Source organism: Zootoca vivipara, chromosome 11 (genome assembly GCF_963506605.1).
Source record: "Zootoca vivipara chromosome 11, rZooViv1.1, whole genome shotgun sequence".
NCBI lineage: Eukaryota > Metazoa > Chordata > Lepidosauria > Squamata > Lacertidae > Zootoca > Zootoca vivipara.
The window spans coordinates 22,172,683-22,195,434 of NC_083286.1; the positions used below are offsets into that span (position 1 = coordinate 22,172,683).

The window sequence follows — 22,752 nt, forward strand, 5'->3', positions numbered from 1 at the left end:
GATAACAAAGCTGTACAATCTTTGCTGAGCAATAAATACTTCAGCAGTACTTGGGGCTAGACCACTCATCGCCTCCTCTCCCCCACTCAAGTATTATTGGTTACGGTTGCCATCCCTAAAGAGACTGTCAAAAGTGCCTGTCTCATGGCAAGACAAAGCATGTGAAGAACTTCCATAGTCTAGAAAAGAGAAATTCAGAGTCTCCATGGCATTGTTTGCAAACTATCGGCAATATTATTAGAAGCTGAGAAAGGGGCCACAGGTTTAATAGCCCTGCTTTGCTGAACGCAGGGCAGTACTAAGAGGGCTACCCCTATGGCTGTGATCCCAGTACTGGTGGCCCTTATGACAGCAACGGAGATATCTGCTGTAACTTTTACCATGGGCAACTAGGCAATTACAAAGTTTCAGAGTTATTCACTTCTGTACAAACTTGCACACAACATACTAATTTAAAACACCACATTTCTGAACTAGATAAGATACCTATAATGTTAATAAAGAGGTATTCCTAGTGTTTCTTCTTGAAATGAAGAAATCAACCCCCAAAAAGCATCAAACTACAAATTCTGAAACACTACAGTAATCAATTCTTTCACCTAGATTATTTGCTACCAATATTGTTGCTCAAGATTGAGAAATACTTAAGTATATCTATACATTATCTTGCAATACTAAGACATTTTCAACCATAAGCAGTGTCAGGTTTTTTTTATAATAAAGAGAGAGAATAAATTATGTTTTGCTTAACCCTACTGCTCAGTGCTTCTGTGACTATTTCACAACAGATTAAAAATGCATTGTCATGGTTACCTTTCTTAGCTAGAGGTGTTATCTATCACCTTCATTGTAGAGATTTCAGCAGATGCTGAAGACACACCTCTTTACTTTGGTCTTTTTTAATTTCAACTGTGTTGGTTCATTATTTTAATGACTTTGTCTGATATTAAATTGTATGACTATATTGCTGTAATTCGCCATGAGACGTTATGGTGAGGGCTACGTAAGTAATCCTAAAAATAAATATGTATTTAAGTGTCTGGTTATTAGAGCAGTTTTTCAAGCAAAGCATAAGCTTTGAGATGAGATATAGATGGTACTTTGTTTTCTCAATGTCGCGTCATTGTTAAATCCTCAAATGTGAGGTTTTTTAATAAAAAAAAACCACTGGCTTTAGACTTGGCATATCAAAAAATGCAAACATAAATGAAATGACACTGCTTTGGGGTTATCTATAACTTTTCTTCCTCCCACCCAAGCAGCACTTGCTTCATACTCCAATTTCTTCATAAATCATGAACTATCCTATTTTTATGGGTTATAATTGCTTTATTTTTATTTCATAAAATGTACACACTGTAAATAAGAAAACCTCATCTCTATTTACAAAAAGGATAAAACATTAACTAAAAATAAATTTACTGCAACTTTACACCTTGATTTTGTAATTTTAGCACGTCTCCTTGAAACAGATTAATTTCTAAAAAATCAAAACAATAGTAGAACTTTTGACAGTCTGCGTATTCTCGTGTATTAAGAAAGAATTTACTTACCTTGGCTGTTTACTCAGTTCTATGACAGTCTTGTGTGGCAAAGAGTCTTGCGAAGACTGCGCATCATCCTTCCAATGGGAAAAATGTTGAGGTTACTTACAGATACAACACAGCGCATAAGAAGAAAAGTCTATTTGAAAATTCACCAAGGCTGCAATCCTGTACCCACTTGTCCACTGAACTCAGTGGATAGGACTGTGCTGCTGAACAGAGTTGAGCCTACCATGCCACAGAATGCATGGGGTCATTGGAATCCTATTCACTTTATTTTTAAGAAAGTATACTGAGATCCCTCTTTAATTTTAAATGTTCTGAGGGTGGCTCATAAAATTTAGTGATACAATCAAATCCACCAATAAAATGGCTTGGGATCCAAATATATGAATGGGTGCCTCTTTCCATACTAATTCTCCTATGCTTTGAGATCTTCAGGGACCTCCTTATTTCAGAAGTTATCAGTCAAGAGGGAAGGCTACTTCAGTGGCAATGTCCTGGGCCTTTCGAACATCCTCCCCAATATTGCAAATCTACTGGTGCCATGTAAAATCGTGTTTGCTGACCCAGATGTTTTAAATCCATTGTAAATTAATTTTATGCATTGTACTTTATACTTTCATTTTTGTATTACGATGATGTTCCACTGCCCTCAAATTCTAAAGGTGACAAAAAAATGTTTGTGCCACCACCACAAGATAAAGTAGATAAAAGGAAGCACTGAATTAATCTCAGCAAGAATTAAAAGGTAGCAAGCCACACACCACTGAGAGAGCCTCTCCCCATCACTATCTGCCTCAACCTCAGACAACAAAGACACCTGGAGGAAGGGACCTGAAGTAGGTATCAGTGCACAAATAGTTCAAGTAGAAGTAAATGACTGCTCTGGGCAACTCAGCTCCCCAGTCTGGGAATTTAGAACTCTTTAATCATGCAAATTATACAAGATGCAATTTGTCATGCTTTCATGCTACTGTTTCATACAGTTAAGCTATTTTAAACTCAAATAAGAAATAATAACCAATGAAATGACATTACTGGAGAAAAACGTTTTTCATTTTTTGTTCACTATTTAACTATTTGAGAAGTCAACTGGCAATTGTTATAACCAGTCACAGTACCTACCTTATTGCAAGCACAGTTAGTTTAGGTGTAACATTCACTGTACTACTTTTGTTTATAAAGGGCTTAAACCAGGCATCCCCAAACTTGGGCCCTCCAGATGTTTTGGCCTACAACTCCCATGATCCCTAGCTAACAGGACGAGTGGTCGGGGAAGATGGGAATTGTAGTCCAAAACATCTGGAGGGCCCAAGTTTGGGGATGCCTGGCTTAAACAATTTAACTTGGTCACCCAGTAGAATTGTATTATACCTTGTAAACGATTTAGGCATCTAACAGTGACCGTTCACTCAAATAATGAATTTGTCAATGACACAGGATGGGGAGGGATGTCATTTTCAGCAATTTCCCCTCCCCCTGCAACTCCCCTAAATCTGCTCAGGGGGGTTGAAAGGATCACTGAAAATTATCTCTCTTCCCATCGTGCCAATGACATTCCTTTCACCAAGAGGACACCGTTGAACAACACATGAAGTAAATGGCTAATAAGTTCACCAGCAAAATTTAGCACATTCCTTCCCCCAAACTTTTTCTTTATGGTATGATTAAAAAAAAATTGTCCAGGCTGCATTAGGTGCCAGGTCAGGTGCATAATGCAGCCAACCATCTCATGCTAAGAACCTAAAACAAGACTGGCCTATTCACCAAGACAATTGTGGCCTCCTGGAAATAATTTCTTCATGATCATAAGGATTATTACCATAAACTCACCATTGTAAGAAATGGGGTTGATGGGTTGTAATGATACGTTTCTTGATCCTTTAGAATAAGAACGTGAGCAGAATCAGTGATAATTTTCTTCAGGTTTATTAACGAATGGAATAGCCTGTGAACAAAATAAATACTGCAGCTGTGGGAGGTTGGATTCAAGCATTCTGTATGTTAAAGGGCTACACAAAAAAGCAGCAATTACTAAGTGTTGACTAACACAAAGCTATTAGTATGTTTATTTAAATATAAAATGAAGATAAGTTTGTCCAAAATAAGAGCCCAAATAATCAGATCTCCCCTCAAGCCAAGAACCACACTGGAGGCAGTATGAAATGCATGACACTTACCTAGTGCCATAATCCACAACAACCCAGTCTTTAGATGTTCCTGTGATAGCATCATGATGTTGAAAAAGTCCCAAGTTTCTTCTAGCCTCTGTTAGTAATTTGTAGTGGTCCACTGAAGGGAATACTTTCATTTTCTCGGTTTTTTTAGACTGTACCAGAGCCAAGGAGTAAAGAATTTCAGCAGCCCTGAAACAAAAAAAGATATTTTTTTTAAAAAAAAATGTTTACAATCCGTTTATATACCACCTTTCAACATAGAGGTTCCCCAAGAGTTTTCCATAATACAACTGAACAAGATTTACAATATCCTATTATTCACTTCAGCATTAGGTCAATGAGAAGCTACTTTCTTTCAAGGGTCTGAAACAGAAGGCTAACAAAGCCTTAGTATTAAAACTTGTTTATGTTTAGAACTACTTAAAATACACCTATTGCAAGTTCTGGTTCTGTTTTCCTCAAGCACATTTGATATGTTGCCAAGTGATCAAGTCTTCACCAACTTTCTCTTAAGCTACTTTCTGCCATATGCAAAGCCATTAGAGCAGACCGTTTTGGGAAAGGGATTAAACTGGACCCAATGGTATGTACAAAGACACACACCTGACCATTCAATACCGTCTTCACCAGCAGTATGTCATGCAAACTAACAAATCCCTAGCTAGCTCTCTGGGGTAAAGCAAGAAGACGTTTTAGCAACCTAACTAGCTTCTAACATCAAATTATCTTTGCACAATAGCATGCACCATTGACTACAGAGCTAAGTATTCATACGAGTTAGGTAAAGGTAAAGGGACCCCTGACCATTAGGTCCAGTCGTGACCGACTCTGGGGTTGCACGCTCATCTCGCATTATTGGCCGTGGGAGCCGGCGTACAGCTTCCAGGTCATGTGGCCAGCATGACAAAGCCGCTTCTGGCAAACCAGAGCAGCACATGGAAACGCCGTTTACCTTCCCGCTGTAGCGGTTCCTATTTATCTACTTGCATTTTGACGTGCTTTCGAACTGCTAGGTTGGCAGGAGCTGGGACCAAGCAACGGGAGCTCACCCCGTCACAGGGATTTGAACCACCGACCTTCTGATCAGCAATCCCTAGGCTCAGTGGTTTATCCCACAGCGCCACCTGGGTCCCTTATTCATACGAGTTACTTTTAACTATTTGAAATAACCCACTTTGGTGTGGTGTGCCATTTTCCCACTCCACCTACATTTCCTTTCCCAAGAAGAACTCAAAATACAGGAAATGCTAGAAAACTCCAAACTAAAAATGTATCAACCACATTTGCTGAAGCATGGGAGGAAAAGAACAGGAGATGTGTAACTCCCCCAACACAAATTCACAGGCAAATGGAAGCACCAGCCCTTCTTTCCAACCACCCTAGCACTTCCTTTCAAAAGAAGGGTTGCAAGACCAATCATGCCAGTCAATCTGGCCATTTAGCTAGAGGACAGCTCAGCACTCTGAGTCCCACACTATATTGTTCAGGGAAACAGACATAAGATCAGTACAACTGGAAGTAACCCCAAGTTTGAAGTAGTGCAAATTAACTCAACCTTAAGAAAAAAACCCTCAGGGGGATCCCCTGCCCAAAAAGGCCAGTGACCCTACTTACCTTAAATATGACTCTAGAATCCTATCTAGGCGTTTGTAGAAGGGGCGTGAAGTAAAATATCCACTCCAGTAATGGTGATCTCTGTCTGCATATGTGAAGAAATCGCCACTCAGAACAGGAAACACTGAATTACTGTTCTTTTCATCCAAATTACTAGCTTTACGGAGAGCCTCAAAATAATCTGACAAAGTCCCAAACTGAGCCTGAAGCAAATTAAAATATGGTATATAAGTTCTTTTGCACTGCGTTCAGTCGAAGCACATTTTGTTCTTGGAGACCGACTTATCTGGCAGGCATCTGCTGTTCTGTTTCAGTACTGAAGCTCACGTTGCTTCCATTAGCTCTGGAATGGAACCTACCCTCATCCTTTCTCCACCCCACCCCACCTTCTCTGTTTACATAAATCATGAATCTTCAAGTCTGAGAATTTATAGAGAGAGTCTAAGAATTACATTCAGTGTTCATGCATACAGTAAGCTAGCAAGCTACATGGGAGATACGTTCCAGGGTTTACGACGGACGTCAAAATTGTGTATAGTCAAAACATGCTGAGTGCATTGGCAGGTGGGACTGCCAAATACTCCCCCCCAAAAAAAACACCTGCCCCCCATTTTAAATGCCAAGCATGTAAAGTCATCTGAATACGACTTAGTTGTATATCACCCACATATTCTTGAAACATGTGTAAGAAGAATATGTTTACTATGAAGTATATTCCTCTGTGTTCCAAGATGGCTTACTGCAGCTGTATTCATTCTAGAGTTCTTTCTATCACTGAGAATGCACAACCAACCAACAAAAAAGCAAAACTGGAGTTTAAATGAACCATGAAGGCAACTGACTTAGTAGGACTGTACCTTACCTTAACATGGAACTCTGGGTGAGAATTCATGTAATCAAAAAGCTTCTGATAATTTTGATACTGCTGATCCCATTCTGAACTCTCAGTGTAGCGGAAATCATCTCCCAGTGGAACCAACAAAACTTTGGTGCGGAAAAGCTTCGACTTCTTTCTGTACTGATCTAAAATCATCCATGCCCTTGGGAAAAAATATAATTTGAGGGGGAAAGATAGAATAAGTGGATAAACCAACATGAGTAAGTTGTTTGCAACAACACTCATTCTTACTAAGTCTGCAAAATTTCACCTGACTGGGGTGAATTAAAGTTTTCTAAAAGAGTTATGGCATCCAAGTTGATTTGATTCCAATAGTTCTGACCTACAGTTCTGACAGCAGAAGTGAGGAGGAAGAGCAGCTGGAGTGATTTTTTAAAATAATGATTGCAAGTTGGGGTACAACTCTTCAAAATAAATAAATAAATTGGTGCAACCCAGCCCTATGCATGCTTATTGAAAACTAAGTCCCACCAAGTTCAATGTGACAACATTCCCAAGTATATATAAGGCTGTAGCCTTAGATGATTTGTATTCAGTCAGTATGAAGAGCACAAATACTACAATGCTTCTAAGAGTAACTTGATTATAAAAGAATCAATGCATCTGCAAAACACATATCAATGAAATTTCAACATTTAATAGTTTTTCAGCCTATTTAGGTTTTATAGCTTAAATTCCATGCAAATCACATGGAATTAAATTCCCTGTAATTTCCTTTTGTTCTAGTACAAAAGATTAGTACATCTAATCTTTGCAATTCACTGTCCATAAGTAACGTATTTCCCCCCACATCCACTAAAATAAACAAGTTCTTTTTTTTTAAAGGATCCGTTTTTTAAAACAATGATGATGGATGACAGCAGAACTAGGTGTCTGTACTATAAAAACTGTCTACATCCCAATCCACAGAGAACACCCTTTCAAGAAATTGAGAGCTTCTGTCATACAACAGAAAGGATATTCTGCTCAAGGGATGCTTCCAAGAGCTTTAGTTTAAGAAACTCCCAGGACAGCTGCAACAATCATAAAACACACTTAGTCAAAAACATAGGGTAAAAACTGTAAAGTTAAAAGAAGCTTAGTTTGCCCACAGGGAGATCTGCATAAGCAAAAAGATCATTTACCCAGCTTGGAAAAGAAATCAAATTGGGTGCCAGATAAGACCGGTGGGGTGCGGTTGTCAATACAGGGCATTCTCTCCTGTTATCACTTGTCTCCCTTCAGAATAGGAGGGAAGAGACCTCTGATGATATTAGGAATCATCCAGGATCATGTGGGGAACTAATGGTCCTTTTAAATATTTAGCCAGTAAAGAATTCTCAACTCAGTTTATTATCATTTCCTAGTTTTGTATATATGTCCAAATTCTTCAGAAATGCCACAAGATACAAAACACTTCAGTAGAAAACAATAAGGATTGAAGGACACCAAAAGCAATACAGTTGTACTTTGGATCCCAAACGCCTTGCGAGTCAAATGTTTTGGCTCCCGAACGCCACAAACCGGGGAGTGAGTGTTGCAGTTTGCAAATGTTCTTTGGAACCCGAACGTCCGACGGGGCTTCTGTGGCTTCCAATTTGTTTTTGGTTTTCGAACGTTTTGGAAGTCAAATGGACTTCTGGAATGTGTTCTGTTCAACTTCCAAGGTACAACTGTATTATAAGGCCTATTCCAAATTGATGATTGTTCAAAGACAAGGTGCAGCTCCCTGCACAAAGTGAGAATTCATCCCGAAGGATTCAGGGCCATCGTAGCCGTCTGAAAATATGAGACGAAGCCACCTGCAGGGTCAGTAAGATCACCCATACCTCTTGACAAAGCCAACTTCCATTCATATTAAAATTATTTAATTTCCACATCCCTACATACTTGAATTTAGATGGCTGAGATTGTTCTAAGATCTATGACTGGCCATGAAATTAATGGACAGCACTGCGCACGTACCTGTGCTGAATGTTTCCAGAATGAATGGCTTCAGGAGGAACTCTCCAGGGACAACTGACTCTTCCTCCAGGAAGGCGCTTAAAATCAAATTGGCAGCAAATTTTAGGATCTGGTCCACAAGTGTGAGGAACATCATAGCTATAAAAAGGCATCATGTGGCAGAGAATATCCGTATTGGATCCCAAATCTAGAATTAAAATAGGCAAGATAAAGATAAAAGGAATAATCTGTCCTTTCTCATTCATATCTCATTCATGCCCATTACATGAGATGCCTTTTCTCTAATAAGAACAACATTTCAGATAATTTTTATTTCCACCAGTAAAAAAGGTAAAGGTAAAGAACCCCTGGATGGTTAAGTCCAGTAATGGTGCTGTTGCGGCAACTCTTGAGTAAAGACGCCCAGGTCCGCTCTGTCTTTAAGAGTTTTATTGTGCATAGTGTTTACAGTGCAGAGATAGCAGAAAACATGACCTCTCAGTCACTCGCAAAATCCGGGAGTGGACGTTTCCTGTTACGTGCCCAGCATAAGAGTTTGGGCACCCCGAAACGCCTCCTCCCGACCTTACGCGCGCCCTAATTCAGGTGCTGGAAGGGGCTGCCTGTTCACCTCCACCTGTTGGTCATGGCGTTGCAATGGCTCTCTAGCATAGCCGAGCCCTGACGCCTCCAACTCACTAACTTCCTCATTCCCCCCACCTGACCCGCTGCTGCTGCTCTCACTGGGCGAAGTGCTGGTCAACAGGAGAGGCGGAGGCTCCCTGTACGGAGGTCCCCTGACAAGTCCAGTCAAAGGAGACTATGGGGTTGCGGCGCTCAACTCGCTTTCAGGCCAAGGGAGCTGGCGTTTGTCCACAGTTTTCTGGGTCATGTGGCCAGCATGACTAAACTGCTTCTGGCACAACCGAACACTGGCGGAAACCAGAGCGCACGGAAATGCCGTTTACCTTCCCATAACAGTGGTACCTATTTATCTACTTGCACTGGCATGCTTTCAAGTTGCTACGGTAGGTTGGCAGGAGCTGGGACAAAGCAACGGGAGCTCATCCTGTCATGGGGATTCGAATCGCTGACCTTCTGATCGGCAAGCCCAAGAGGCTCAATGGTTTAGACCACAGCGCCACCCCCAAAATAGGGTAAACTAAATTTTGATCAATTCCACCATCCAGTTTTACTCAATGGATTTTTTTCATAGCAATGTCAAAAAATTTGCCTGCTGAACAAGAATACTGGCAAATAAATCTGTTTAGAGCCATTACCACACTTTTTTGAGCCACAGATACAATCATAATCTCACTTGTTGAATAATTTTAAATCCCTTAATTATATATTGTACGTTGGCCTTGGGATTCCTTGTAGTATTGCTTAACAATACGCTGTGTGCATTTAAATGCTTTGCTTATTAGTTCTTGTTGTACAGTGGTACCTCTACTTACGAATAACTCTACTTACAAATTTTTAGATAGGGTTGCTTCTACTTGCGAATTTTTTCTCCCAATGCATTCCTATGGGATTCGACTTACAATTTTTTTTGACTTACGAATGTGCGTTCAGAACGCATTAAATTCGTAAGTAGAGGTAGCACTGTATATGCCAAACTTTGAAATTGGCACGTATGTTGTACAAAGAATTCGGGACACTACATTTCCTTACATAAACTGAACATGCCAAATATAGTTGAAACAACTACAGCAATGGAGGATTAAGTTTAATAAGACATTTTTCTGGTGCCAAATAGTTTCCAGGCTAGGTCTGCCATACGTCTGGATTTTCCTGGACATTACCAGGATTTTCAAAGGTGGAACTGACATCCGGGGGAATTTTCGAAAAGCAGCCCTTTGTCCTGGATGTTAGGCAAGTCAACTTTCGGGGTGCCCTGATTTTTACTTTTTAAAATATGGCAACTTTAGCGCAGGCCACTTTCCAACATTTGTTTCCCTCTCTAAGTACGGTATAACCTTTGCCTCTGTCTCAAATAGAAAGAATTGCTTGAAACACTTTCCATCTTCAGTTTTCCAAAGCAAACTCCAATTATTCCTACAATCACTAAGGACAAAGAAAGCATCTCTTTGTTTGCCAGTATGAGCTTTAAATAGCTATATTACATAACCACTCCTGGCTTTTCAAACTTTAAGGTGCTGCTTTCAGTACTTTATGTGATATGACATAGGTGAGCTCCACATTCAATTTCTTGAAGGTCACTGAGCATTTTCAGAGTTCTGTAAAAGTAACACTCATTTAACACTCCTTAACATCCTTGTGACCTGCAATCTGGAAATAGCTAAAAGGAATATAAAGAAATGCCAAAAATAATCCTATTTTCCACTGCTGATCCCTTCCCCATGACATGGCTTCAATGAACACTGACCAACCTGATTACAATTATTGTATATTTTAACCTACTACCCACCACAGTTTTCAAGAAAAAAAATGAGTTATGAAGACCTGTGTGGCAATTCCAGTGCAAGATTAACGCTGGGCAAGTGTGAAGTATGAATGCTGTACTAAACCATGGTTTAATTCTAAATGGTGGCGCCTCAGCATGCCTGAGAGAAGCATGTTCATACGTTTCCCTCTATCCCGTGCTAAACATTAACTAACCACTGTTGTAAGTCAGAACTCCTGACTTATCCATAAAACTAAGTCAAGGTTATTTGAAACTGAAAGCAAACATGGCAGAAGGTCTCCTCCTGACTGCAAGAGAAAAGAATGTGAGCCAATGCTTTACATAGGCTCCATCACATAGCGCTTAACCATGGTTTAGCATTATGTGCAAACCAGCCCATTATCTTTTCATTTCTGAGTATCTGTGTTTTTGTGTTTCAGCAAAACTGAGCAAGATTCCTGCAGCACCTTACAAACTGAAATTTATTCTAGTATGAGCTTTCGTTAGACGAAAGTCTAGTGCATCGGATGAATAGTGTATTGCATGTAGTTCTATAAATCATTTTGAAGTTACAAATTAGTTCTGAAGATAGCAACATAGAAAACTGTATTATCTATTAAATGTTCCAGGTCAAAGCAAGACCTTTCAGTCTCAAAGTATTTGTCGTTATGACAGTTCTTGGCATAAGGTCATGCAAAAAAGGAATACATACCCCAATTCTGTCTCCAAAAAAATTCTAGTGTCTTCTGGGTCGCAAGATGCTTTTTAACTGAATAATGAACTCTCTGTATAAGCATATTGGAAAATCCAGTGCGTTTCAAAAGATAAGCCATGGTTGGTGAATGTCCAAAGGGATCAATTGCCCAACCAGATTTTGGTTTCACTCCTAATAAAAAAAAGAATACACGTTGAAAATGCACGCCATAGTGGAATAAAAATGAAAGTGCACCTAGTCTTGCATAGTTAAGATCTCATCCTACAGAAACTCAAATCCTTACCACTTAACTACATTAAAGGAGGGGGGATGACCCAGAAATTTAATTTACTTATCAGGGAAGAGCTTTTGTAATCCGGCTAGTGTTTGTTTATACACCTGTGGATTCACAGAAAATAAATATATATATTTTTCTCGTCTCAAAAACATCAGGCTTGCACCCCTAACCAATTATGCAAGAATGAAAACAAAACAGTATGGCTAAAAATGACTTCCACTTGTCTAGAGGACTCCAATTATACTTTACTAATTGAAGTTGTTGTTTTTCAAGTGGCATTTATTTTAAGGATTCTTTCTACGCAATGTTTTATTGCTTAAGTTTCAAATTACACATTGGGAATGTCAAGACTGCAATCTCTTAATAATTATTAAGAGACTAGTATGCTCATCCTCCCACATGTAAGTCACCCTCCTTTTTTAAAAAAAACTACCGTGCAGCATTATGTCTGCACCAATTTTAACCATTAGTGCTCAATCATGGGGTTTTTTTCCCTTCTAAGCAGGGCACTTTGAAGCTAGCCATGATTAGGGTTACACTACAATAGATTGTGACCAGGAAAGCATTTTAAAATGATTACTATGGCAAACCACTGCAGTCTATGGATAAAAATAATCAATAGCAGAAAGTAACTGAATTATTTATTCTGATCTGTAGGTGGTAAGAAATCTGCCGCATTAACGGTTTTAGACTTAACTGAGTTCTCTTAAGTGTTTTCACAATGACATCTGCTTCCTCTGTATCTCTGGGTAAAGTGAGCTTCACCATATAAAACTCAATATCAAATGTACACTATTACATAACTAACAACTGTCATTTATAACTTTCCTGCAACTCATGTACAGTGGTACCTCGGTTTATGAACTGCTTAGTTTATGAACAACTTGGATTAAGAACACTGCAAACACGGAAGTAGGTGTTTTGGTTTGTGAACTTTGCCTTGGAAGCAGAACAAGTTTCGCTTCCTGTTGTGTGTGTTCCATTTGTAAATAGAATCCCCCGCCGCTATGGGAAAGCGGGTTCTCCATCATGGAGAGCACTTGTTGACAAGACAACCCCTGTTGCTGGGCGGGTTAGTTTGGATGGCCACTGTTGTGATTGGGCCTTCCTGTTGCAGGGCAATACTGATGTTGCGAGTTGCTGATTGACAGCCATAGCCTTTAAAACTCCATGCACGCAGTGTGGGTCTTTTACTTTCGCTGCGTGCAATGGATCTCCCGCCCACCCTCTTTTCAGGGTTTTTTGTGTCTGACCTTGCTATGTCTGTCACGGGGTCACCTGCCTTGGGGCAGGGGCCTAGTAGGAATTTTGCCCATTTGGCTGATTGGCTGGTGCCATTGGGTTTTTGCCTACAGCGTAGCAAATCGTCACAAGGTTGCAGTTAGGCATTGGTTAAAAATTGGTTGGTGGAGGGGTAAGGAATCGGCTGTGCCTACCCCTCAAAATGCTGCTGCTACAAGGCTATCCCGTTAAAGGAATCCAGGGGCTCATCATGCTTTTGTCCGTAGCCCTAACAAGGGGCTAGGACCACGCAAGAGCCCCTGGGAGCATTTGGGGGAGCTGAGGGTCTGACACCTAACTCCTGATCTCTCCCCTATAGGTGTTTACCCTTACTGACTTCGCTGGCTAGCGGATGTCGGTTCTGTCCCAGGCGGGGGACAGATAGACGGAACCAATGCCTAAGCAACCACTCACATTGGTTGTATTTAAATAAAGTTGTGGCCAAAACTATGCCAAAAAAAACCTTAAACTTAAATTCTGTGTGATGTGTGAATTCATTTTGGGGGATGTCTTGGGACCTCGTCACGCAAAGCACACCTTGGTTTAAGAACGCTTTGGTTTAAGAACAGACTTCCTGAACGGATTAAGTTTGTAAACCAAGGTACCACTGTACTGTGGTTTGTCAATATTGAAAACGCAATCATTTAATTAGTGGGAAACATTTTTTTCTAAAATACTGTTAATGAAATAAAATACCTTGTCACAATGAAATCACAAGGCAAAAGTTACATGAACCCACCTAGTGCCTTCTCTAGCCATTGATGCCCTTCTATCATCTGGTCAATTAAAGCAAAATAATGAGCAGACGCTTCGTCAGGCATGACCCATCCCCCTGTTACAATTTCAAACTGTCCATCTTCAATTAACCTGAAAAACATATTTACTGAACTTTTATTCATGCACGTAACTATTTCCAATCAATATATTATCCGGAGTAGCAACATACAATGCTGGCAGCAATGATACTTAAATATTAACAATACTTTCACCATGCCATAGAAGTTGTGGTGAAAGAAGAATGGTAACTTAAGTTGACAGAATATGCGTAGCTTGCAGACTTAACATATAGAATAAGAGAACAAGAACAACATACGTTTAGAGAAGATTGGAGAACGTTTATTGAATATATGGGAAATAATTGTGTGCAGCTGAAAACGCTGGCAGCCTTAAGATAAACTCAACAGTGTAAACAAGTTTTGATGGATAAAGTAATGGAATACTGAATGGTATAGTTTTTTGTAAAATATGCAGGGGTTTATTATATGTAAACTGAACCATGGGAAAGAGAAGAAGGGAAGTCATTTATATCTTAAGGATGTAAAAATGAGTATTTTAAACTGTAAAACAGAAAATTGAATAAAAATTATATACAAACAACAACAATACTGACACCATGCAACAAGACCATTCTTAGCCCTCTGTAAAATGTTAAGAAGCAGATTCTATTAGGAATCTTAGACACAATTAACCATCTTTCTTGGTATGGTAAATCTTCTCTCTAACAAAATTATTTTCAAGGTGACTGGTCCAATCCCTTCCCCTTAGCCCATCGACTGACACCGCCCAGTGACATCAGCCGATGGGCAGGTGGGCTGTGGTTTGGGGGTGACTGGCCTGTGAAACAGATTCTTCACCCCTTGTCTAAAACCTGCTATACTCAAACTTTGGAAGAGCTGCACGCTCAATTCTATAGAAACCGAAATGCTCTAAAAGCTTCAGCTTTGACCACTCTGAACAGCACCCTCTCGAAATAAGAACGGCCACAGCCAGTATCTTAAATCAAACTTAAGCACTGTTTGACTCCTAACGTATTTCCGTTGTGCAGCTGGCATGTTCAGTGGGATTAAGACAGTGTAACTGAAATCAGTGGGTTCAATAAAGTGCAACTGTTGACAGACTGTGCCTATATTTTAAACACGGTGGGTTGTCTGTCCTCCCCCCCACCCCATATAAAAAGATGTTTCATTCTCAAGTTGCTGTACTAACCTGAGTTAGCAATAGTTTCCCTCGTTTGTTTACAAAAGGTTGACAGGTAATCTATCTCTATAAAGCAGCTATTTATATGACACAGGCAATTCACCTGGAATAACCATCCCTCTGCCCATGTCCAGGTTTTAAAAGCCATATCCCTTGGACTAAATTAAGAAAAACAAGAGGATTGAGAAGGAATTAATTTCCGTTGGCCCCTTTTCCACTTCCTTCTCCCTCAAACCTGTAAGCAGCTGCCAGCTCTGGTTTTTAATTCATAAGATGGCTCCTGCTAACTCTTTGCTCAAGCTTCCTCATCATTCCCTTCAATATAGTGGTACCTCGGGTTAAGTACTTAATTGGTTCCGGAAGTCCGTACTTAACCTGAAGCAAACTTTCCCATTGAAAGTAATGGAAAGTGGACTAATCCATTCCAGACGATAAAAACACCCCCTAAAACAGCAATTTAACACGAATTTTACTGTCTAACGAGACCATTGATCCATAAAATGAAGGCAATAATCAATGTACTGTACTATAAAATAAATAAGACGGTGTTGTAGATGAAAAAAATTAACACTTTTCCCCCTTATGTGCACTGATGATAGTCAGTTTGGATGGGGGGCTTTTATCCATTTCTGCAGTCACACAATCAACCAGTAGCTGAACTGGGTTCCACACAGTCACAAAAACAAGACACAGAAACGAAGTCACAAGCCACAGTCACAAGTCAGTCCCATAAAATGAAGAACAAGTCACAGTCAAAAAACCCAAAGAGCCACACAAACCAAAACGCAAAAAAATAGTGGTACCTCAGGTTAAGTACTTAATTGGTTCCGGGGTGCCATTCACAACCCAAAAAGTACTTAATCCGAGCGGCGATAGCACGCATGCGCGAAGCACCGATAGAGCGCTTCTGCACATGCGCGAAGCGTGCAGATCGCCTCTGTGCATGCGTGCACGACGGAACCTGGAAGTAAACACTTCCAGGTCCGCAGAGTAATTAAACTGAAAGTACACAAACTGAAGTGTGCTTAAACCGAGGTACGACTGTACTTGTTCCTCAAAGAGGATGACCACTAAAAGTAGCTCGTATAGTGTGGACAGCAGAATTCATAGACGAAAAGCCAATGGAAAGGTGTATCCCAAAATGGGCTTGAAGGGGAACACACTGCAGATTTTATCAACTTTTGCCCTAATAACGTATACGCAGACAAATATGAAACAAATGTTGAACATTCCAATTTGTATGGCCGTGAAAAATGAAAGTATATATATTTACACTGTTAGTTCTAAAGCGTGAAATCCACACATGAAAATTCACTTTGATCTAGTATCTGTGTCTTAATGCAAGTCAAAAGTGTCTAATTGCCAATTACAAAGTCATTATAAATTAACAGCAGTATCAAAGAGGACTTTCTTACAATCAATAAATAATTTGTTGATTAGTACTATTATTATTATTATTAATTGAGACTATCAGGATTTTTAACAGAATGTGAGGATCCCTCAGTAGCCCAAGAGGTTCTTTCATTGCTGCACAAAACTTTTGGAGCAGGCAGGCTGAGTGTCCCAGACATTAAGGAGATCCAGAGATACCCCAGTAATAGAATTTACATTGCCGTATACAGCACCCGGTCCTTCTTCTAATCTAAGGCTTCTCTTCCTCAGCACAGATCAAACATCTTATCTTGTCCCTGCGAGCGTTTCCGTTCTTTACTGTTTATGCTGGATTTTGGTGGAAGGTACTGTGCTCCTAGCTCAGTTGGTAGAGCATGAGACTCTTAATCTCGGGGCCATGGGTTCTAGCCCCACGTTGGGGAAACGATCCCTGCGTTGCAAAGGGGTTGGACTAGATAATTCTCATGGTCCCTTCCAACTCTTCAATTCTATGATTCCTTGGCACAAAATGGCAAACACAGAGAAGAGGAGTCAAGTTTGTGGCATGAAAAAGGCACACCACAATTTGCCAGGATAGCTAAATGAATCTCCCTGCCTGTTGCTGTATCAGAAATTCAGCATCATATTACCACCAAGTGTTGGGGCCAAACAACAAAGCATAATGATCACCACCATCACCCTGCTTGTGACGGGTAACTATCTGAAACAGAACGCTGGACTAGATAGGCAGTTCGTACAGAAGAATACTACCAAGCATTAAAAATAATAATACACCACACACATTGTTGCAGCATCAACTTTTTAAAGCACTAATTGGAAAGGCTCTTACTGACTTGAACTACATTGCTTCTGGATATCAACCTAGAGGTGTTACCAAGCAGGTTGCGATGAACACTCAGAATACCAATATGCGTGTTTTGCATGCAAAATATACTAAGCCATAAAAGCTCACTATTGAAAAATTATGCATCATGACAACACTATTTGGGACAATACCATGCCAATGAATACTGCAAGCAAAATCTCTTTCAAAGGGTTTCAAGAAAAATGAATGTTGATCCATATGCTTTGTGTCAGCAACACAATGTTAATTTGCATCTCTCTGTGGAGTTAAGAGCACCAGATCTGATGCAGTAATTTCATTTTCACTTGTCATTCTATTTTCACTTTCCAGTCCTGTGATTTAGTCACACTCGTCAATCAAGCCTCAAGAACTGTCCCCACTTGACTTGTATGCCGTGCTAATAAAGCTACGCTGCCCTGCCCTTTGGTCCGTGGCAAGCACTTGAATACTTATTGGGAAGGCTCCGGTCAACAACTTGCCACATTCTCTACAGCATTGTTAATGCTTCCCGTTTCAGAAACAGAAAATTCAGCTGAAGCTACACAAATGAGTGACAACTACATGAAGGAGAATAGCAAAGAAACGGTAAAACCGTTGGGAGAAAAATGCCTAATTCAACAACTTTCTAGAGTAGCTGAATACTGGCATTTCTGTACCTTAAAAGCTAGCCAAATAACCACCTTATTGCAGGTCTGGGGTTTTTTCCCCCTTTTCTTTAAGTGGTAACCCAAGACACTGATTTCACTGAAGAATTAGTTGTGCCACCACTTAAGATTTCTGCTCCGAAGTGTTCATCTTAGAGCGCTTGGTGATTTAACTGTTAAGGAATTCCACTAAATTGTGTATCGGGGGGGGGGGGGGAATCCCAGATAGAGCAACACATTAGAACACTACAATTTATGAACCTGTGAATAACGAAAACAGCTATAGTTAATATTGATGTAGTTTAATACTAAACTGCCTTTAGGGGCTCTGACAAAATGGGAGGCATATACATATACATACAATAAAGAAAATAAAATATACAGACCTTTTCACAGCATCTTTCTTCTGACTATCTATTCCATCCCACCACTTGGAAAAATAAGAGATTTCAGACCACATAAATTTCCTCCCTTTGTCTTCTTGCAGCTTTAGAACCATGTTATTGAGAATATGCTGCGTCTGATCTCTAAAGTAGTCATCAAATGTCTTCAGCCAGCCTGTTAAAACATAAAAAGATCACACGCTGACTAAATTAAATAGAATACAGGATTTACCAGAAACAATAGTCAAGAGTCATTTACCTCACTTAAGGTTACACTGGAAGCAGTTTGCAGACTGGCAGTGACAAACATACACACAGAGAGAGAAAAATTAAGTGAATCTATATATCTTGTTGCTTTTTAGCACTTCAAAAACAAAAAGTCATGGTAGTAATACCGGTACTAGCATCTTGGTGAATGATGCTGTAATACAGGGGTAACCAACATGATGCTAAACTGGGCATAGGCAAACTCGGCCCTCCAGATGTTTTTGAGACTACAATTCCCATCATCCCTGACCACTGGTCCTGTTAGCTAGGGATGATGGGAGTTGTAGTCCCAAAACATCTGGAGGGCCGAGTTTGCCTATGCCTGTGCTAAACAATAGTGTAACCATCTACAACTCCCACCATTGGCTATGCTGGCAGAGCCTGATGGGAGCAGCTTCTGAAGGCCACCAAATTAGCTGCTCATGCTGCAAGATGGCTGAAGCTCACGGGGAATGGCGCATGTTTTGAAATAATAAAAAGTGAGCCAACAGAAGTCAGTTCAGTTGCATGGTCATCCCTTTGTAAATAAATACCAGGAGCAGCAAACACACTGGGTTAGGAAGTTCTCCCTAACATGTACAGTCATACCTCGGGTTGTGATCGCTGTGGGTTGCGCGTTTTCGGGTTACGGACGCGCCGAACCCGGAAGTACCGGAACGGGTTACTTCTGGGTTTTGGCGCTCGTGCATGCACAGAAGCGCTAAATTGCGCTTTGCGCATAAGCGCCGAATCGCATCACGCACGTGCAAAGATGCGGCACTGCGGGTTGCGAATGTGCCACTCGCAACCCGAGGTTCCACTGTACTCTGAATCCTTTGTCTTACAACTTGAACCCATTTGTTCAGGTCCTACCCTCTGGAGTAACAGAAAATACATTTTGACTATCACCTATGTGACAGCCCTTCAAATATTTGAATATGTCTATCCTATTGCCTTTTTAATCATTTCTTCTCCAGGCTAAGTATACCCAAGTCCTTCAACCTCTCCTCATAGGACTTGTTCTCCAGGCCCTTCACCATCTGTTTCCCTCCTCTCTGAACAAATTCCAGTTTGTCAATATCTGTCTTAAACTGCAATGCCCAGAACTCACCACAGTAAGCCAGGTGATATCTGGCCAAAGCAGAATAGAACAGTATGATTCCTTCTTGCAAACTGGCCTTATGTTTCTATTGATGCAACCTAGAACTGCCTTAGCCTTTTTCAATCTTGCATCAAGCCGCAGACCTATTTAGCCTATGTGCCATTCATACTTCTACCTCCTTTTCACATATACTGCTGCCAAATCAAGCATCACCCATCCTGTATTTCTGCATCTTCTGTTCCAATTTAAACACAGTACAGTGGTGCCTCGCAAGATGAATTTAATTCGTCCTGCAAGTCGCTTCGCATAGCGAAAAATTTGTTTTGCGAAGCGGCTCCCATAGGAACGCATTGAAGTGCGGTTTCCCATAGGGTGCCTCGCAAGACGAATAAAAAAATTCGTCTTGCGAGGGACCCTATGGGACGAAAAAATTCGTCTTGCGAAGCGCGCCATAGGAAACTTCGTCTTGCGAGTCTCCATTGAAATCGCAAAACGCATTCGTCTTGCAAAAAATTCGTCTTGTGAGGCATTCGTCTAGCGAGGTACCACTGTACTACACAGTTATCCAATGGAATATGATATTAGCTTTAGCCCTTTTTGTTTTATGTAAATAATAATAATAATGGCATGTTTCCCATGCAAGCTTTGGGTTCTCAGCATTTCTCAATCTGTCTGTTCCTTAAATAAACTTACTGGTCTTATCCAAAGAATCAAATGGCTCTGGATTTTAGAGTATGCTTGTGCTATTGCCCGACAAGTGATAAAACATGTCCTACAAAGAAAGAATGTCAAGGGCCACATTCAAGGCCCAGCAGATAGAGATGGCAACTACCATGCAATAAATCTCCAAATCCTTTCAGAATTTTGTATTACCTGGATCATTATGCGAATGAGGCACAACAAAAACTTGAAGAGGTTCGCTGTCCCACTCGTGTTCATCATAGGCGATATCAAATCCTTGTTTCCAAACTCCACCATCTGGATTATCAAAAGGAAGAATGTCATAGACCTCTAGCATCTAAAGTGGATGAAGAAAAAAGGTTACATGAGAACACATTAAGTGGTTGAAGTGCACAGTTCCGCACTTACAAAGGCAAGGCTGTAGTCAGTTGCAAATTATTATTTTTTTAAAAAAAACAGTAAGGGGAAAAAACTCACACTGAAAATTTGTCTATGTTCTTTATTCAAATGAGAATTTACATGGAATACTTTGAGCAAAGTATCTGTTTAAGTTATTTAATTGAAACTTTGCCCCTACTGAATGTGATCAATAATCACCACAACCCCACTTTCTGCATGCCTTTCTGCACAAGAACAAGGCATCAAATACCACTACAGTCATACCTTGGCTCCCAAACACCCTGGAACTCAGATGTTTTGGCTCCTGGACGCAGCAAACCCGGAAGTGAGTGTTCCGGTTTGCGAACGTTCTTCTGGAACCCGAATGCCTGACGGGGCTTCCGCGGCTTCTGATTGGCTCAATCAGAAGCAGTGGTTTTGTTTTTGAACGTTTTGGAAGTTAAATGGACTTCTGGAACAGAACGGATTCCATTTGACTGGTACGACTGTACGAGAAAAGCTAACAAAACAGCAGATACCAGCACACACCAGCAAGTTCCCAATTACAGTATGTTTTAAAAAAAACTTTTATATGTCTAATATTTATTGAAGACTTATTGAAAACACTTTCAAGGTAAGCTGCAGCACGGAGGTCCCCCACCCCACCCCGCAACCAGTCTCTAATAAGGAGGTAAATATTTTCTGTCTTAAAAACATGTTTAGTTGCTTTCATTTCCTTGAGCTCCCTTTGTCCCACGAAAGAAAGTATTCTAGCAAGAGTAACCTGCTGTCTTTATGCTGGGATTTGTTTTTTAAGTGTGCCATCACATGAGTCTTAATAACCCACTATAATTACAAGCCCCAGGCTGTATAAAATCAGGTATTAACACAGTGAGCTGATATGTGTGCTTTTTCTTGATTTGACACATTTGATTCTGCAACTATGGCTTACCTTTCCCACAAAACCTGCTCAAAGGTAAGCAAGCAACTATTACACCTTACAGCAGGCATCCCCAAACTGCGGCCCTCCAGATGTTTTGGCCTACAACTCCCATGATCCCTAGCCAAGAGGACCAGTGGTCAGGGATGATGGGAATTGTAGTCCAAAACATCTGGAGGGCCGAAGTTTGGGGATGCCTGCCTTACAGTAAGTGAACAAAAGAACACAATGCATTCTACACTCTTTTTTTTAATAAAAATGGTACAGCGGGGCATCAATCTTCAGTCCTACAAACTAAAATCCTATCTAAACCTTGCAAAGCACGCAGTTGCGTATCAGTATTCTGTTGCAGAATAATGTCTTTCGGATCAAAAACAGGGTTTGCATAACTGATATTAACTGCAACTGCTGAGATGCTGACCAGATATCAATGAATTCCATTCAATGCAACTAGAATTATCTTCCCCTTTGGGGGATTTGTATGGTGATGATCTTACCACAGTGGCTTTCATCTCTACAGTAATGCAGTGATATTTTTGTATTTATGCCGAAGAAGCCTCCGTCAATAATCACCTAAACTTTCTTAATATTTGGGTTGGAAAAGTCACCTGGCTGTCACTGACTGAGCAGCTCTGACTGGAGACAGAAAGGGTCTAAACAAGGAACCCTAATAAGATGCTGTGGCCTACGAAAAGCAGCAGCAGATACCTGGGCAGTTAATGGACCACAGTAAAAAGGGGGGAGGAGTGTTGAATATGATGGATGGGAAAGAAAACTGTCCAGAAAGAAAGAAAAAAAGAGGTCGGAGAAAGAAAAGAAGCCGAGAAGCTGAGAAAGGATAGCAGGCGCATTCACAAGGCCAAGAGCTAAAATGCCAACAAAAGCAGACATTTACATAATGACCTGGGGAAAACAGTCAAATTTCTGGCTGTTGGACTCAAGCAGTGCTTTATTTACAAAAAAAAGGAAAAAGGAAAGGCCTTATAACACCAAACAAGGCTAATTCCACACCAGCAACCTGGCTCAATCTTTTGAGCTTGCAGACCTCTCATTATTCAGTATCTTCATATCTTAAAACATTTTAACATCCATGTTATAGCTTTTCAGATTTTAAGTTTAGTTTTTAAATGCAATTTGCATTTAATGTTATCTTTTAAAATACCAATAGAAAAATACTCTATGGGAACAATCATTCCAAAGTACAAAGAATCATAAGAGTTGGAAGACACCACAAGGGCCATCCAGTCCAACCCCCTGCCAAGCAGGAAACAACATCAAAGCATTCTTGACATATGGCTGTCAAGCCTCTGCTTAAAGACCTCCAAA

General features: G+C 40.4%; 1 protein-coding gene across 1 annotated transcript in view; it reads right to left on the reverse strand.

Moving 5' to 3' along the window:
• Positions 1–22,752, reverse strand: part of MAN2A1 (mannosidase alpha class 2A member 1) — a 58,101-nt gene that overhangs the window by 21,981 nt on the left and 13,368 nt on the right. Inside the window, exons 3-12 of the mRNA XM_035099662.2 lie at positions 20,301–20,445; positions 18,083–18,254; positions 13,579–13,706; positions 11,279–11,452; positions 8,181–8,367; positions 6,201–6,378; positions 5,339–5,541; positions 3,728–3,913; positions 3,381–3,495; positions 1,554–1,621 (exon numbers count right to left, since the gene is read on the reverse strand). Of these exons, the coding sequence (XP_034955553.2) occupies positions 1,554–1,621; positions 3,381–3,495; positions 3,728–3,913; positions 5,339–5,541; positions 6,201–6,378; positions 8,181–8,367; positions 11,279–11,452; positions 13,579–13,706; positions 18,083–18,254; positions 20,301–20,445 (1,556 nt within the window). The remainder of the gene's footprint in view (positions 1–1,553; positions 1,622–3,380; positions 3,496–3,727; positions 3,914–5,338; positions 5,542–6,200; positions 6,379–8,180; positions 8,368–11,278; positions 11,453–13,578; positions 13,707–18,082; positions 18,255–20,300; positions 20,446–22,752) is intronic.